General features: G+C 35.5%; 1 protein-coding gene across 1 annotated transcript in view; it reads right to left on the bottom strand.

Annotated features, from left to right (window-relative positions):
• The window catches only part of WRN (WRN RecQ like helicase), a 113,724-nt gene that overhangs the window by 31,563 nt on the left and 62,547 nt on the right, over positions 1–19,614 (bottom strand). The window contains exons 19-22 of the mRNA XM_090258272.1: positions 14,129–14,303; positions 9,320–9,501; positions 4,239–4,340; positions 3,861–3,953 (exon numbers count right to left, since the gene is read on the bottom strand). Of these exons, the coding sequence (XP_090114398.1) occupies positions 3,861–3,953; positions 4,239–4,340; positions 9,320–9,501; positions 14,129–14,303 (552 nt within the window). The remainder of the gene's footprint in view (positions 1–3,860; positions 3,954–4,238; positions 4,341–9,319; positions 9,502–14,128; positions 14,304–19,614) is intronic.

Raw genomic sequence — 19,614 nt, forward strand, 5'->3', positions numbered from 1 at the left:
TTGGGGAAAAAAAAGACTACGTTTAGGTTTATTATCCTAACTTCTTTAGCAAGATACTTATTTAATTTCCATTTCCAATATAAGTATTTAAATTCCCAAAAAGTACTACCTATGCTGCATCTTACAAGTTTTAATGTATATTATTGTAATTATCACTAAGTTTTAAAAGTGTTTTAATTTTCAGTTTGATATTTTATTTGATCAATTAGTTATTTTAAAGTGTTATTTTCAATTCCCAAATAAATGAGAATTTGTTTTTCCTCTATCTGCTTCTAACTCAATTACATTCTGGAGAAAATGTGGCGTGTCTGACTCCAACCACGGAAAACTTTTGAGACATGCTACAGTCTAGTACAAGGATCAGGAAACTTCTTTATAAAGGGTCAGAGAGTCAACAGTTGAGGCTTTATAAGCCATGTGGTCTCTGTATCACAGCTACTCAGCTCAGCCCTGCAAACAGCCACAGATAACACATAAACCAAGGGTGCGGCTGTGTTCCCAGAAAACCTTAGTCACAAACACAGGCAGCAAGCATGGCCCACGTCCAAGTTTGCCAACACCTGCTCTAATACACAGCCAATTTTTAATACGTATTTCATGTATGTATAAGAAGTATAGTCTCTAATTCAGTGCTTCCCAACCAGTGCACTGCAAATGGATATAGGTTTGTTGAAAGGTTAATCACTCAGACCTTAGGGTTCTAGACAGAACTTAGACTGAACCAGCCTCGGGTGCTATGCAGTTATCATCATTAACTAGGTAGGCATGAAGAAAAATGTTTGAGATATATTTTAATTGCTTGGTACAAGGTTCTATACATGATGTGTCTGATAAATCAAGCTTGTTTCTATGTTACCCAAATTTTGAATAGCTTACTAATTCTTTGCCTAACCTACCAATAACTATAAATTTATATCAAACTCTTCTACTTTGATGGTGGATTTGTTGATTTCTTCCAGCCGTTCTGTCAATTTGTGCTTCATACATTTGTAGAAGGTGTTTTGTTTTGTTTTGTTTTTTAAGGTATAAAGAACAAGCCCACCCCGTTGGTGAAGGAACCATTCCTTGCTGCAAAGAGAACATCTCCATCCTTAATAATACTTAGTCTAACAGTAATACAAATACCACATCTAGGTATACAGTTTTTTCAACTAGGTATACTATTTGTTTTTATTTTATTTTTTCAATCCATATAATACAGTGAAATTGACTATAGATCTGTGTGTGTGTAAAGTTTTACAAATTTAAACACATCCATGGAATGATAGGTATAGAGTCATCTAACTACCCCCACTACAGTTACCAGCACAACAATCAGGACACACAACAATCCATCACTGCAAAATACTCCCTTGTTCTATTCCTTGGTAATCATACTTTCCCCTCCCTAGAACCTCTGACAACCACAGATCTTTTCTTCATCCCTACAGGATAGTCTTTTAAAAATATATATTTTATTTATTTATTAAACAGAGGGGAAGGGAGGGAGAACAAGAGGGAGATAAACACCAACGTACATGAGAAATATCAATGAGCTGCCCCTCAAATGGGGACCTGCCCCGCAACCCAGGCATGTGCTCTGACTGGGAATTGAACCTGCGGATTTTTGGTTCGCAGGCTGGTGCTCAATCCACTGGGCCACACCAGCCAGGGCCCTACAGGATACTCTTTTGTTTAAAGAGAGTATCATATAAATAGAATCATACTGTAGAAATGGCATTATTTCTTCATGTGAATGTTGGTATAATTTGCTGTTGAAACCATTTGGGCTAGGAAATTTACTTTCAGAGGTTTCTAACAAGGATCCAATTGCCTTAACAGTTGTAGAATTATTCGGGCTATCTACTGTATTTCACTGTGGGTAAGTTTTGTTAGAGCTTGAGGTTATCAGGAATTACTCCATTTCATCTAAGTTATTAAATGTACATGCACTGAGTTTCCTTACTACCCTTTAATGTCTGCTGGGTCTGTAGTGAAATTCCTTTCATTCCTGTTATTGGTAATCTGTGTCTCCTTTATGTTAGACGCTTCTATCAATTTTATTGACCTTTTCAAAGAATGAGCTTTGGAGATCATTGGTTTTCTCTGTTGTTTTTCTGTTTTCTATTTCATTGACTTATACTCTTATCTCTCTCATTTCTTTCCACTTTCTTTTAGCTTACTTTGCTCTTGTTTGCTTCTTAAGGTGGAAGCTTAATTACTGATTAGAAACTTTTCTTATATTAAAAGTATTTAACCCTCTAAATTTCCCTATAAGTATTGCTTTAGCTGCATGTCATACATTTCATATTGTCATTTAATTCAGTTCAAATACTTTCACCCTGAGGATTCCTCTTTGACTTGTGAATTATTAATAGTGTGTTAATTTCCAAGTGTTTGAAGACTTTCGTGTTATCTTTCTGTTACTGATTTCTAGTTTCATTCCATTATAGCCAGAAATCATACTCTGTATGAGTACAAATCTTTTACATTTGTAAAGATTTGGTTTTTGACCCAGAATATGATCTATGTTTGTGAAGATTACAGCACCCAAAAAGAATGTGTATTCTGTTGCTGTTGGGTGCAGTGTTCTGTAAAAGTTAATTAGATCCAGTCTGTTGATAGTCCTGACCAATTCTCCTACCTCCTTACTGATTTTGTCTCCTAGTTCTATAAATTACTGAGATAAAGTGTTGACATCACCAACTATAATTATGGATTTCTCTATTTCTGCCTTCCATTCTGTCAGTTCTTTCGTTAAATAGATACACACTTGGGATTACATGTTCTTGGATATGATGGTTAACTTTCGGTGTCAACTTAGCTAGACTCTGAGACCTAGTTGTTTGGTCAAATGCTAACGTAGATGTTGCTGTAAAGGTATTTTGTAGATGTGATTAATATTTACAATCAGATGCTTTGAATATAGGAGATTACCCTTAATAATGTGAGGGGTTTCATCCAATCAGATGAAGGCCTGAAAGAGCAAAGACTGAAGTTTGCTGGAGAACAAGGAATTGTGACTCAAGATTGTTAACATAGAAATCCTGCCCAACTTTCCTGCCTGCCAGATTGCCAACCCCCGACAACTGCATGAGCCAACTCCTTAAAAATCTCTCTCTCTCCCTCTCTCTTTCTCTATCTCCCTCTCTCTGAGTGTGTGTGTGTGTGTGTGTGTGTGTGTGTGTGTGTGTGTATTTGGAGAATCCTGACTGATCTCCAAAATCTCCATTATCTGATATTAAAATAACAATTGCGACTTGCTTTCTATTAGTATTTTCATGATATTAGTTTTTGTCCTTTTATTTTATTATTATTTTTTAATCCTCACCCAAGGATATTATTATTATTGATTTTAGAGAGAGAGGAAGGGGTAAGACGAGAGAGAGAGAGAAACATCAATCGGTGGCCTCCCATATGCACCCCTACCATGGAATCAAATCAGCAACCAACCTAGGTATATGCCTTGACTAGGAATCAAATACAAAACCTTTTTGGTGCACAGGATGACGTTCCAATCAACTGACACACCTGGCCAGGGCAACCCTTTTATTTTTTAACCTACCCACATACCTGCAGTAGATTTCTTATGGACAGCAAATAGTAGGGTCACATTTTTAAACCAATTCTAATAACGTCTGCTTTAAATGGTGTTTTAGATCATTTATATTTAATGTAACTACTGGTATGTTTAAATTTAGGTCTTCCACTTCATTGCTTTGTCTTTTTATAAATCAAAATACTTTAATATTGTGTGCTTTATTCTCTATTTAAATAAATAAATTTAGTATTTTGTTTTAAAAAATGTAATTCAATTAAAAATTATATGCAAAGGAAGAGAAACACTTTTAGAATGTCCATCTAGAAGAATAAATCTTTACCTGAACTTGCAATTATCACAGCATTTTTCAGTTCCTATAATACCCAAGGAGGCCTTTCGTAGTTGTTTGTCTTCAAAATGAGACAAGATGATTCTACCCAAGAGAAAATTTTAAATTAAATAAAAGAACAAAAATATACATGTTAAATTCATTGCTGAAAATAATGAGCTGAAATCATTATTAATTGATTCACCTGGGACCTCATTATTTTCCTTCAGTGTACTAAGGCAAAAAAGTTGTCTTAAAAATTCAGCATATATGCAATACCAACAAAATATTCTTTCTAAATATTTCTAATTATTTTGCAAAACTGTTGTCTTAAAAGACCACCACCCATAAATCTATGTGATTAATTGATGTAAAATAAATGATACATACTGTCGTCTACATTTACTGGAACGAAGATATTTTTCCATCTTTTCCAACATCCTTAATTTGAATAATCGAAACGTTTCACTTTGTATCCCATTAAGGAGCTGCCTGTCAATTAAAAATATCATAGAAATATGTTAAATTGCGTTAGTGATTTTTTTTTATTTACTTACTACTTTTTATTTTTCATAACCTATAATTCCATACCCCTATCAAGAGAAAGAATATTTGTCATTCCAGAAAGTTACATGCCTCCTCCCAGTCAACGTCCCTCATAGAGGCAAGTGTTTTTCTGATTTTTTATGAAAATTATTTTTGAAAGAATTCTACTTGTATCCAAGCATCAATTTTTTAGCTGTCTTTGAAAAATACTTATAAACCCTAAAGTCTTTCATTTTGATTTATATACTATCTATCGGCAGCCGTCCGTCTCGAGAGACGATGGTGTAGCTTCTTAAGAGTCTATCTGCACCGCCGAGAATGGCTGTGCAGTCCGACTCGGGAGTGACACGGTATCTGTCTCCTCCCGTGTTGAATCGACCTCTTGCGATGACGCTGGAGTGTCCTCTCCAGTGAAGCTGAAGCTACAGAGCCTGGGCAGGGTGATATGGAGGGTCTGCTGTTGCCCATGCAGCAGACCCCCCCTCTCTTCGCAGCTGAAGGGTCCAAGGGAAAGACGGAGTCAATACAGCTTGGCTTCAGGTGCGCCGCAGGAGTTGCCGGTGTTGACTACAACGTCAAACCGCCTTAGGGACTCCGGCTCCGGATTTTCTGTCGGGGTTTACTCCCTTAGCCTTTCCCCTGAAGAGGTATGCCACAAGGCAGCGGAGGTTTTTTGGAATCAGAGTTTTCCTTCTCTGATGTGCCCTGACTGAAAGATCGAACCAGCGACACTTAGCTCGCAGGCCGACGCTCAATCCACTGAGCCAAACCAGCCAGGGTCTTGATTTATATGCTACATGCTTTTTGACAATCTTTCTCCTATATATGAATTTTCACCTTTTCCCAGTTAAAAGTTATCCTTTAATTTCATATGAAAAACTAAAAACATCTATGTAAGAAATATTGAAAGAGGCTCATGACCCAAATATGAGTCTAGATTTCTATTAGCTCTTCAGAGGATTTCTCAGCCCTCTGAAAGTATATCTTGTATTATAGGGTGTTACAGGACACAAGTAAAGTATCAGAATTAAGTTCCTTCCTCAAATAACTGTAACTGATGTTTCTCTCATTAAGTTAAATTTATTTAAAATGGTTAAATAACTTTAAAAACATGTCTGTTTTAAAGTTAATGCTGCTATATATAACTCATCCTGTTTATTCTAGCTGCTGTGAAGAAATTCTATGACCATCAGATATCAGATGATACAATCTCCCAAACAGCCTTGCACATCTTTCCAAGAGTAAATAAAAATCTGAGTTGAATACATTTCAGGTATTTCAAAAGAAAACAATGAGTTATCTATAAGATCTAAGTGATAATACTGATCGTCATCAAAACAGACCTCACTGACACATACTTTGACTATGAAACTTCTGCCTGATAAAAATAATACCCCTATCCAGTTTTCAAGGATGACACCAACAGGAAATCCAGTTAAGTGATCTCTGGGAAGTCTGAACACACAGATGATCTCTTATTCAAAAACATTCTTATCATTTGACACCACTTACCACCCTTCCATATACAGATATTGCAAGTTCAGTTCCAGATCACCTCAATAAAACAAGTATCACAATAAAGCAAGTTGTAATCTTTTTGCTGGCAGAGGGTCTCACTTTCAATCTCATAAAAAACAAACAAACAAACAAAAATGCAACATCTGTTAGGCGCAATGAAGCCAAGTGCAATAAAATGAGGTATGCCTGTAATTTCCTAAGAGTCTCTTCCAACTGTTGACTCTAGTTCCCAGGTTAGCATCTAATCTCATTCTTCCTAGAGCACAGGCTAAAAATTAGTTCCTTTTTTTGCTTTAGTTTATTTAGCTCACCTCCTTCTCAGAAAGAAGAAAGAAAACAAATGCTTACACTCTAAGAACAAAATCCTCTCTTATATTTAGTTCGGATGATCTACATTTAACTAATCTTTCAGTGTCAGTAACAAATTTGAGAAAAGAGTACAAGTCTCTAACATCAGATCAAATATTTATTTTTCTTTTGGGACTATTACAATAATTAAAGTACAAAAGTCTACAGAATAAAAACAAGTTGAAAAAGAAGAAAATTTCTAAAAAAAAAAAATACCATAAATAGGAGTCAGTTGGAGCCAGTGGAACATGTATTAAATTGAAATTAATTTGCAAATTATTTCCTTAAAAATTACAATAACTACTAAGTCTGTTTCAAATAATTATAGCAAATGCAGACACTGGGACTTTGCCAATGGTTTGGCTTCTGCAAGAAGAAATATAAAATTATACATTTACAGTGATGACTGGACAAGTTCACTCTCACGGGATTCTAATGTAGTACAGACTAAACATTTTGTCAATTAGTGACCTTTTCAGTTGGGAACCAGCAACTTCATTTATTCTAAAACTTTTTGTTTTTTCTAATAGAAGAGGTCTGTCACAAGTATAACACAGATACTTCCTCAGGCCTTACTGAAGTCTTTTTTTTATCCTGATTAACCCTAGTTTTATTTCCTTAGGGTGGATGCAAAGAACAACCTGTCTATACTAAAGACTCAAGTATGGGTTTTCTGGCACCACTATTTAATTACTCATCACTGTTACTTCCTGTAAATTGTAAAAGTATCTTTTGAGACCCAGAAAAACAGGAACTGTCTCTGTTGATGAATCTGCAAAGCCACTGTATAAAACTTAGGCAAAGTCTTCAGCACCTTCAGCACAATGCCCAAATAAAATAAGAATTGAGGGGCGCAATGGGGGAAAAATGGGACAACTGTAAATGAAAAACCAAAAAATAAAATTAAAAAAAAATAATAATAATAAAAAAATAAAAGCAAATCATTTTTAAATGTTAAAAAAGAAAAAGAATTGATAGGAAATAACTTAGGTTTCATATAATCCCAAACTTAGTAGCAGCCTGCAGAGCTGTGTTCTATGCCAATTACTTTAGTTATTAAAAACTGTACACTGACTCTATCATCCATTGGAAAACAGTAATTGTTGTGTTTAAGAGGATGGCTTTATTGACCCTATGTTAAGAAACATGGAACTGCCTTTTGAACCAGCGACTCCACTACTAGGATTATACCCGAAGAATCTTGAAACACCAATTCAAAAGAACTTATGCACTCCTATGTTCATTGCAGCACTGTTTACAATAGCTAAGTGCTGGAAACAACCTAAGTGCCCATCTGTAGATGAGTGGATCAAAAAACTGTGGTACATTTACACAATGGAGTACTATGTAGCAGAAAGAAAGAAGGAACTCCTGCCATTTGCAACAACATGGATGGAACTAGAGAAAATTATGCTTAGTGAAATAAGCCAGGCAACAAAAGAAAAATACCTTATGATATCACCTAATACAGGAAACTAAAGAACAACACAAACAAAGGAACTAAATAGAACAGAGAGCAGAATAGCAGTCAATAGGGGGGAGGGGAGAAGGAGAGAAGGGGGATAAGTAAGGGAAGGGCTTAATTAAAGAGCCTGTATAAAAGACTCATGGACATGGACAACGGGGAGGGCTATGATTTCGGGAGAGGGGGTGGGTTGGGTGGGGGAGAGAAATTAGGGGAAAAGGGGACAACTGTAATTGAAAAACCAAAATTAAAAAAAAAAAGAAAAAAGAAACAAAAGCTATTGACTACTCTTTAAAAGGAAGAGCTTAAAATTTATAGCAAACATTTTTACCTAATTAATCCTTAATGCTTCTTTCAGATCTCAGTTTCCCCTATCACTTCCTGAAGGACTTATCTGACCTCAACTTGGCAAACACACACTTCATTACAGACTCACTACTCAATGCACGTTTCCTTCATAGCACTTAACACAATTTTAATTGTACACATATTTGCATAACCTTTTTTAATAAAACTTCTGATTATTGAAATTTTCAAGCACAAGAAGAGAACAGTAAAATAAACCCTAGTATCTGTATTTGTATGGTTCTGCGATTAAGATCTGCCATTCCCATGACTGTAAGCTCTATAAAAACAGGTATTCTATCTGCTTTCATTTATCATCGTACCCCCAGCATCAAGCATAATGCTTGGAACATAGTGGGCACTAAAATAAATAAATAAAAGCATTGTTAAAGGATGAATAAATTAAAACTGTATTGGATAGGCACTCTCATCATTTTAATAAAACAGGCTAATATGCCCAGTCCAGAGCTCAATTTATCCAGCTACCTGGAGGTGCATTTTTAAAATTCTTCACTTTGGCAGGCCTATCAGTCACAATATAAGTGTTTTCCTGAAATTTTCTCACTATGGATGAGGAAATCTGTTGCTAAACCCTGTCCCCCAAATTACTGCAAAGTGACGTTTTCTTTTCCAATATAAATTTCACCAAACTTAAGTGTCAACAAAGTAACTGTTTAGTATTTATGTAGAGTGGTATTCCTGTATTGAAAACTAAACACTTAGAATTATTTTTTAATGACAGTCAATCCGTACAGTGCAGCATGAATATCACACACTGCCAAGGGTATCTTGCATGCTCTCAAAGAATTATCAAAGGAAGCAAATAATAAAGATACCCAAATATGGATGAGCAGAAGTCATTTGGAATAAGCACCACTTAGCATGGGAGAAAAAAAACAATAACGAAATTCATGGTATCTTAAGTAACTGCAGCTGAAGGCAAATCTAAACTTGAGAACACCTGAGGAGGAAAAACCAGCTTATCAGGAAAAGTATTCCATGGGATCTGTGTTACATTTCCAGGAGAGTCCTGATGTAGTTCATTCTTCACACTAAATAAGGTATGGCTGAAAAAAGTCATCTCCTCTGGGTGGCAGCCCAAATGTTCTTACAGGTCTTCTGTTTTGTTTTGTTTTAAATGCACTTAAATACATTCCTTGAAATTCTGGATGCTGCCTCAAATGCTTTCAAAGCTTATATGGAAAGAAAGAAAAAAATCTGCAAGTGTGAAAGCAATACATGTTTTTACCTTTTTACCCTAATGTCCTCTGGAGTCCAGAGGATGTGACAAGAACTCTGAAGTCCATCACGGCCAGCTCTACCAATTTCCTGGTAGTATGATTCTATTTCCTTCGGAGCACCGTAATGAATGACCTTGCGAATGTCGGCTTTATTAATGCCCATTCCAAAAGCAATGGTAGCTATGACGCACTGAGAATAAATAACAACACAGTTTGACAAACATTTAGCAGAACTAAAATCTTACGTTTTTAACCTTTTCATAAGAATAATTAGTACATTAACTTAAGTCCTCGGCATGAAACTGAATTTAATAGAATTTCAACCGATCATTTATGGATTAAAAAATTACCTGCCCAATTTACAGATTAAGGAATAATGACCATAAAACAGGACTTCTGTTTCCCCTCTATAAAAATTAGCAAATAAAGTGGTTCCTCTACCTGTAAGTACAAGACACAAAAGAGGCTCTTAAAAGAACTATCATATTAAATGAAACTTTTGTGTTATTATAACGTTTCAAGAGTTCTTACCTGATTGCACAGTATCTTAGTATTTTCTAGCACTGTTCTAAGATGAAAGGAAGCATTTCATTAAAGCTGGTAAAATAAGACAAATATATCCCTACATCTTTAAAAGGATAAAATTGGTACAACTGCTAATATATATCAGTATTTTGGGATGAATATTTACATAACTGGAGAAGTTTCAGGGATGAATTAATGAAAAGAACACAAAAAAAACTAAACAAATATTTTTTAAGTATTAACAATAAGAATACACAAAGTTGTGCAAGAAAAGTAACTATAAACACTACATGGCTTAGCAATAAAAATCATTTACAAAGCAATAATTATGTATATGTATAATATTTGAATATATGTTTATCTAATCAAAATTTTGATATTAATACTAGGAGGAAAGGGGGTTTAAAATAAATAGGCTGAGCGATTAAAAGATAACCTGCCCAATTTACAGATTAATAAATACTTTTTAAAAAAATAATACTAAGTAGTTGCAATATAAGCAAGTATTGCAAGATACAGCAGTAAACACCAAAAGAATAAACTAAATGCATTGGAATGGGAAATGAAAGTGGGGAAGGAATGAGAGGTTGATGCTTTTCACTGTAGAACTATTCATTCTTTGTGTACAAGCATAATTGATAAAAATTACAGTGCCTTTTAAAAATGTGTTAATACAGACCAACAGTAAGAAAAAAAAAAAGAAAGAAAGAAAGAAAAGAAAAAAAAGAACGAAAGAAAGAAAGGAAGGAAGGAAGGAAGGAAGGAAGGAAGGAAGGAAGGAGGGGAGGGAGGGAAGGAAGGGAAGGAAAGAAGGAAGGAAGGAAGGAAGCTGACCAAATAAAAGGAAGTACAGTAAAGGTGAGAGAAAAATAAATATAGGAATGGAAAAATGTTAAGAAAAAGTTTTGGGTGAATAAGACTAGGCAATTTTGCTATATTTAAGAGTGAATAAGCAACATAATTCTAATTTTCTTTTTCAAGTGTTATTTCCTATTCAATTTTTTCCAGCTTTATTGAGATATAACTGACATATAACACTGTGCAAATTTAAGATGTATAATGTGATGATTTGATACACATACATAGTGAAATGATTACAATAAGATTACTTAACACATTCATCATCTCACATAATTACCATTTATGTGTGTGTGTGTGTGTCTATCTGTATAGAGAACTTTTAAGATTTAATTGTCATCATATGATACTATTCTTAGATGAGACCTACCTATTTCCTCAGGTGTAAATAAAGATATTTTGTCAAATAATTAATTCACAACCTCATTTCAGAAAGGGAAGGAATTCAAACCATCTTGAAAAGGCAAATAAAATACAAAAGGACATAAAACTAAAAGGATTAAAAGTAAAAACAAATTATCATAGACTAAAATGCAAATCTACATATAAAAGTGGTTAATTTGGTTATGAATAATTAGAAAGAAAAAAATTTTTTCTAAAATTATAAAATAGAAAATACTAACATTCTAAGAATCACTCAGTCCAAGACCTTAAGAGCCAGGAAGGTGAGCTAGGAAGATGAGCTGTACTTTTACGCTCACAGTAGTGTAAATCAACTGTGAAAAGACAGGAGTGTGAATATCTAGAATTCTGGGCATGTATGCACTCCGTAGGCATGCAATAAATGCGCAATTGCAAATAACCCATACCAAGAGCACCAGACCATTCTATATGCATGAGGAAATGTATTTTCATCACCTTGAGGTGTCTGAGAACTCTCAATTCATAAGTGAAGCTTTTGAACTATTTATAATGGCAAAGAAAGACTATACTGGCCAGTTGTCAGACACAAAGAGACCTTGATGTCAGCCTAGGGTGACAAAATCAATATTAATCTATTAATTTTCATTATGTGGATTAAAATCTGTGGCATCCTGCCATAAAAAGGAAGACTATAAGAGCACAGATATACATGCACCCTTCTAGATATTAGGTATAACTACTGATCACTGTGAGGTTTTTAAAGCCATTATGTCAAAGCAATGTTTCAAGGAAGCTGCGTATTGGCAGGAAGCCCAGATGCACCCAACAAATCCCCCATCACAACATGTTATAAAGTTTGTGCTCCCTCATGTCTCTCAGGAGGTATTTCTACCTAAATGAATAATTAGTAGTAAAACATCATCAACAGAATCATCGGTCAGTTATAAAGTTTATACTCAGGTCTCTTAGGAGATGTTTCTACTTAAATGAATAATCAGTGACAACGCATAATAGATAAACTCATCGGTCAGTTAAGGGTTCAGACATAAATAGTTAAGATTCAGTAAGCAGCAGCTAATACATTTTATCTGATAATTTTCAAGCTCCTGAGATAATAAAATAAAAATAAAAGCATTTAAGAATGTGGGTAAGGAATTAGTATAAATGACCCATGGACATGGACAAGAAGGTGGGGACTGACTGTGGGGGTGGGGCAGGATAGGAGAAAGCAATGGAAGAAAAAAATGGGACAACTGTAATAAAACAACAACAAAAAAGAACAACAAGTGGGGTGTATTGCAACAAACACCTAAAAACGTGGAACTGGCTGTGGAACTGTATAGCTGTCAAAAACTGAAGGGATTTTGATAAACAGAAAAAGCCTAGTTTCTTGAAAAAAACTGTTAGTAGTAAAATGGATACTGACAAATCGGCTAGTAAGGAATCCAAAGAACTAAGTAGCATAAGAGAAAATCTAAACTGTCCTAGAGAGTACCTCAGTCATCTTGAACAGACTATTAGTAGAAATGCGAACATCAAAGGTGCTGCTGCAGTAAACCTCAGAAAGTGATGAACATATTAACAGAAATTGGCAGGAAGTTCTATGAAACTGTGTCTTGCAGTTATGTAAAATAGCATTTGTAAAAAAATTTGGGTATTTATTTCAGGAGATTTCCAAGCAAAAAAGAAAAAAAGAATATGGGTAAAATCTCTATCCTAGGCAGCCGAGAGAGCTGCTTGCACCTGTGAAGAGGAAGGCTGAGAACAGAAGCTTTCGGGCAGGTGTGCACTACAGCATGACGATGCACTGTGAATTTTATAGACAGTCCTTACACACCGGACCTGACCTAAGGTGTCTGAACAACGCTGCTCTGGGGAGGTTGACAACTACATATGATATGGAGGGCTGGAGAGAGGAAATGGATGACCTAATGCACAGAACCATGCAAAGCGGAAGCTCATCTCTTAACTTGAGAGGAGGACCGGTCCACAGGCTTACAGCGGCAGCATGCAGGTATGATGTTCACAGTGTGATGTCATGGATTTAAATCTACTAACGTGGCTTGAATTCAAGTCTTCTCCAGCGGTCTGTATGAATACCCATGGAACCAGGGTTCCTTCCAATCATTACAAATTAAAATTATTACATAACCGCAATCGCTACAGGAAGCTCAGCTGTAGCACTTCACAGTAACTTGATCATCGATACCCTTCCTTTCTTCGGTTTTTCTCCTTCACATCAAACCTGCTTAGTGCTGCCAGTCTCATGTTTCTATTATCTTGCTCAAAAACACAGAATAGTCTGTCATGATGGTTTTCAAACTCCATTCTGTGGTGCTATGGGGGGCTGGTTATAAGATGAGATACCCACAGGAACTGTCTTAGAGATAAAGAGGTTCTTGGACTCCTTTCTCCCTCACATCAACTTCAACAAGAATTATCCTATTTTAACATGTCTTACCTATTAGACAAGCTAGGGACACATCACACCAGTTCCAGCCTGCCTTTCTGAACATTTTAAGGCCCTCTATAACCTGCCCAGCCAACCCGCCCCACCTTCCCTCGAGTCTGTAACAGTTCCTCCCACCATAATGCCTCTCCTTGAAGGCGTTCCTCTCCCACACTCCCTTTCTCGCCAACCATTCCAAACCACTCACGATGTCCTGCGCCTTCACACCGCTGTGCTACGCACATGGTAATCCTTCTTCCTGGGATCCTATAACCAATTCCTTTTCCCTCTTCACCTACCGGCCTTGCACACTTGACAAACTTCTGCTCACTTGCCCAGACTCTACTGAGATGGCTTTTCCTGGGGGACCATCCCTTTACACAACCTACCGAAGCAGCTAGCAGTCCCTCCTCTGAGCACCGAAGCATCCTGTACAGGCTGCTGTTTATACCAGTCTATAATAGTTTCTTCAAGTATCTATCTCCCACATTATTCTTTGATTCCTTTATTAGAAGAACTCTTTTATGCTCAATACAAAGAAGGTATTCAATAAAAATTTGGTAAATAGAGAAATATCTGTTTCCACTATGGGGACTAGAGAGTAATGATGATCAATCTTCACCTGAATTTCGTCTTGCATGAAGCTATGATGCACCTTTTTCCTTGAGCTAATATTCATGCCTGCGTGGTATGTCCCACAGGCTACATTCAGTTTCCTAAGTTCATCTGTAATGTAATCTGTCATTACCCTGGAAGGACAATATATGATTGTTGGACCATCAAATTCCCAGGTAGAACTAAAGAAAAGGAATAGAAGAACAAACATATACATATATTAGTCTTATTTTAAAATTTTATCTTATTTAATTTTCCCTTTTTAAAATTTTAATTAAATTTCATTTTATTAAATTTTAACATGTAATTTTCCTTTAGTTAAAAGACTTGATGGACAAAGCATACAGAATACAATGACATATTTACATAAAAATCTAAAATGTGATGGCAAGTCAAATGTGGAAATGAATTATGTTAAACCCCAAACACCTCTGACTCAGTTTTTGTTTAAATTACAATTAAAATCAGAGATAAGTTTATTTATTTTAGCAGAAGCCCCAATAAAAACTTAGAATCTATTAGAAATGCAATTTCCATACTTTTGGAAATACAAAGCACTAGTTTAACAATTAGTCTTCATTTACAAAAGGTAAGTAAATATTTACACAGGAGAGTAAATAAAATTTATATTATATTATTCTTATTCTTTTATGATCATAAAATTGAGTTTCTATATTTTTATAGATAAAGCAAAAACTTTCCTGTAATATTAGAAATTGATTTTTATAGTTCAAAGTATTTACTAGTAATCTTAAGACTATGATTATTACAGAAAACATCTACTAGGAAGTCTGTTTTAGAAATGTGTTTATTTATTAAAAGATTAAATGATGGTTTCCACAGACCTTATTTAACTCCTTAATATATTCATTTTCATAAATACAGCATTTCCATAAATACATTCATTTATGCTGATTTAATGAATATAAAAATGTACTACTTTAGATTTAGGAAATGTTATTCAATTTCTAATACATATACCTTTTGATACAATTTCAAGTTTAGTAATCTATTTTACAAATATACTTACATATTAGCTAAAAGATACATATGCACAAATATTCACAGCACAACTATAACAGTGAAAAATAATCTAAATCTCCACCATTATATACATTCAACTATAAAATATGAAGTAAACATTAAAAAATTAAAGTTATATAAAATCTTTAAGAAGGACTATGGCAAAGTCATTAAAAACAAATCGAGGGAAAAATTAGTAACTACAAAGAGTCTTACTGAATGATTTACTCAAAGCAATTTTTAATAGTAACCAAATGAGTTTCCATATCAAAAATTCTCAGTAGGTAACTTCATAGAGCAAGATAAAATACAAATTACTTTTTTAATGTACAAAAATTTCACTTAAAATTTTTTTAAGAAAAACAATTGTTCACCATATGTGGATACTGTAGTATCCTATACACTAATACCCTAATTTTTTTAAAACACAGCATATAAAAAGAGAGCAAAGATATTTTAAATAAAAGGAAAAAATGCAGTAAAAATTGAATACACTATGAAGCTATTTTGGTATAAACTTAACAAAAGTGAAAACTAGGTGCATATCAGCACAGCACACAGAAAAATTTCTAAAAGATGAATGACAAAATATCCAGTGATATAACTGAGGAATGGGATTAGAAGAGTGAAATATTTTCTGATGTATATGTATCTATATTATTCAAATTAATACTGACATGTATCACTTTTTACATTTTTTAACAAATAGAAAATACAGTAAAATTTGAACTTACATAGCAGAAAAATCAAGAGTAAAAAGTTCTACTACAAAAGGATTCATTACTTTGCCAAGGAGTTTATTAAAGCCTGTTATTCCATCACAACAACTTTCTAAGGGGGAAAAAAATCTATCTTCATCTATCCATTAAATCAGATAGGTGAGTGAGGCTTATCCATCTAATTTAAGACTGTCATGAATATAGAAAACAAATGAGGTCAGAGTTTAAGAAACATGTTACCTCCTCCATAGGGAAAAAAATGTGAATACTGATTTTAAAAATGGCAGAATAAAAGGAAGGAAAGAAAACAGAAATAAAAAGCAATACTCTGAAGTCTTAATTCCCTTCATCTCATTGCTCATTAAAAGGAAAATCTTTTCTATTTGCCTAAGATCTATAGAAAGCACTCTGACTCAACTGTGGTACATTTACACAATGGAGTTCTATGTAGCAGAAAGAAGGAACTTCTACCATTTGCAACAACATGGATGGAACTAGAGAAAAGTATGCTTAGGGAAATAAGCCAGGCAACGAAAGAAAAATACCTTATGCTGTCACCTATTACAGGAAACTAATGAACAACACAAACAAATGAGCAAAACTGAACCAGAGCTATGTAAATAAGAAGTAAACTAACAGTAACAAGGGGGGAGGAGGGAGGGAGGGAAGGGGGTAAGAAGGGGAAGGGTCAAGTCAAAAAACATGTATAAATGACCCATGGACATGGGCTACTGAGTGGGGACTGAATGTGGGGAAAGGGAGGGGCAGGGTGCAGGGAAGCAAGAGGGGAAAAATGAAAATACAAAGAATGGAAATGCCAGTTCAGTGAATATTAGGACAAAGATTTTCCTTCACGTTGTATATTTTTTCTCCCTATTTGATCCCTCCAGAGTCTGGCATTCTAAACAAGTAAGTAATGACATAAATTTCTTTGCATAGAACTAATAAGACCAGTTGTTAATAGAGGTCTTGTTGACCAAGTCTTTGGAATGTCAAGCCTAAAGGAGACATATTTGGGCTCAGGTTGTTACCAAAAAGTCCCGAGGAACTGGGAATGACTTTCAAAGGTAATAAAAGCCCACGAGATAAAAGACCTGGTACCATGGTTGGTTGTGTGGTCCACAGCAATCTTTCCAGGGAAAGAACGAAGGTTGTTTTCCTGAAAGAGAGCTAGAAGGGACCATAAGGCACAATGAAAAACCAGAAAGACTTGGAAAGGACAGGTGTGTACAGGCAAGGATGAATGCCAGGTATGTGGCCCAGCTTCTGTGCCCTGAAGAGCAGACTGAGGGTCACCCTAAATGTTCCTTGGGTAAGTTCCAGCAAAGCAGAACTAAAGATCATAAGTGATCATTTGCTGCTCTTGTTATGTTTATGCAAATGAACAGGATAAATTAAAAATGGACTTAATGTAGTCCCTTTAAAGATAAGGAGGGTAATCTTAGGGAGAAAAATCATTATGCAAGGAAAATCACAATGATCAATAGTAGACTAAAAAGTAGGGCAACTAACAGTCTTAAAAGTTTCTTCTCATTTAAAAAATGGTTTCACTTGAAAATTAAACCATGTCTGTGATATCATCAAAGATATTCAAGTTGCAGGCAAGTTGAATGTCAAGTGCCTTGCAACTGGATGTCTCCCCAATAAGACAATCTTACAGATTTAGAGACTTGTTTGTGGGTTATGTTACATAAATTAACATGTGTTTTCTGTTTTCAAAGGGCATAAGCCTATGACCGCATTACCTGAGTGACTGTCTGTACGCATAAGCCTCACTTAATCCTCTCTGCAGCGCTGCCTCCTGAGACTCAACGGTTTGGCTGAACTAAATGGCTGGGTTGGTGAAGAATGGGGTGGTCTGTGGGCTTCACTTTAAAACTGGTTTCTCTCTTCTATCCTAATGGCTTGGACAGAAAGGGCCCAGAGGTCTGAGAGGGGGGAAACCTAAATTATTTCCCTCAGCCCAAACTAAGTATGGTGGGCAAAAGGGTTTTGGACAGGTGAGATGTGCCTGGCACACCTTCCTCCAAAGAAGCCCTTCTTTTCCCTAATGTGGGACATTGAAAAATTAATCCCTGACTTTTGTCATCTAGTGGTTATGGATTAAATGATGTCTTTTAACCCTTTTCGCCAAATCTGTTGCCCCTAGAACACAACAAGGATGCCAGCCTATTAAACCAAGCACGCCGTTGTCCAGGGACAGCCAACTGACCTGGAGTCTGCACGATCCTTCCCCATGTGGGAAGGCCACCCTACCCTCCACACCCCCACTATTATTAGGGTTTTCTGGACCCAAGGGTAGGTAGGACGACGACCATGTCCAGCTTGAAGCAGCTAGAGGAGCCAGAGACCTTCGTCCATTGTCCTTTATAAGATTGTAAAGGGTCTTAATATCTGAGAGGGAGGGATAGTTATTTTTTACGAACCGTGGGTATGGACTTGGGGGAGGGGGGATTGCTGGGGGAGGGAGATGCTGGGGGGAGGGGAGTAAAGGGGAGAAAATTGGAACTATTGTAACAATATAATCAATAAAATACAAAAAAAAAAAAAAAGAAAGAAAGCACTCTGACTCTCAATGGTTCTCTGCTACCATAAACCTTGTTGGAGGCCCAAAACTAAGAGCAAAACCTTTTCTGATTTGCTTTCAGAAAAACCACAATCACATTAAATATCAAAATCTTGGATGGTCTTGCATGTTAGGCTAAGGAGTCTGGCCTTTAGTCCATAGGAAAGTGGGAGCCACCAGAAAGAACACCAAGATTTGGGGATGTGCTTTCAGATGACAAATCTGAAAAACTGCATATAGAATGCAACAAGGAACACTGAGGAGGAGGAAGGTCTGTTAGGAGATTATAATAATCAGGGATAAAAAGTAATAAAGATTTCAATTAGCTGAATGAGAAGAAAACATACAAGATACTAAAGAGGACAAAGCTATCAGAAAGATAGGATGTCACAATGTCACACACACAAAAAAGTGAATACTTACAAAAAAGATAGAGTTGTTAGGGGAAAGTGTCATAGAGATTGGGAATAAGGTGGACTGAAAGGATCAAAGATTAGGAAAGTAGATAATGATCTGATTGAGGAGACTAGCCAATTAAATAGCCTTCTGCAAGACAGATTTCGGTTTAGGATGGAAGGGAAGTGAAGTACAATGAGTAATCACTTCAGAGAGATCACTAAAACAGCCAGACCACTCAGTATATGTTCATTACATTCTTGTCTTATTCTGAATATAGGACAGGTAAGCCAGTAGCAAATCCTACATATAAATTAATCCTAAAGGCCCCCAAGAGTTATTATGGAGTTTCCTTAACCGTTTCTTTTCATCCCCTTCTGGAAAGGAAAACACTAATAATGTTCTTAAACTCTATTTGATTAGATTTATTTTGTGTTTGTATTGGTAAAACAAAGATTATTTCCATGTATTCTGACCTAAAAACACATTTCATAACATGAAAATTTTAAGCTTTTCACTGAGCAGACAGATCAGGGAATAAAGCTGAAAGCTTCTTAGCATACATAATAAAATGCCTTGAAACAAAATAAATAGGTAAAAGTACTAGTGATAGTTTCTTCATCAATAAAATGAAAATAATATGTAGCTTACTGAGCAATTGTAAGGATTAAACTAGATCACTCACATAAAGTGCCCATGACAGCGCTAGGCACATGACAACAGGCACCTAAGTGTTTATTAAGATGACTTTAAAAAATTCCCTAATACTCAAGTTTTTCATATAATTAG

Source organism: Furipterus horrens, unplaced genomic scaffold (genome assembly GCF_987537825.1).
Source record: "Furipterus horrens unplaced genomic scaffold, mFurHor1.1.pri manual_scaffold_12, whole genome shotgun sequence".
NCBI classification, from domain to species: domain Eukaryota; kingdom Metazoa; phylum Chordata; class Mammalia; order Chiroptera; family Furipteridae; genus Furipterus; species Furipterus horrens.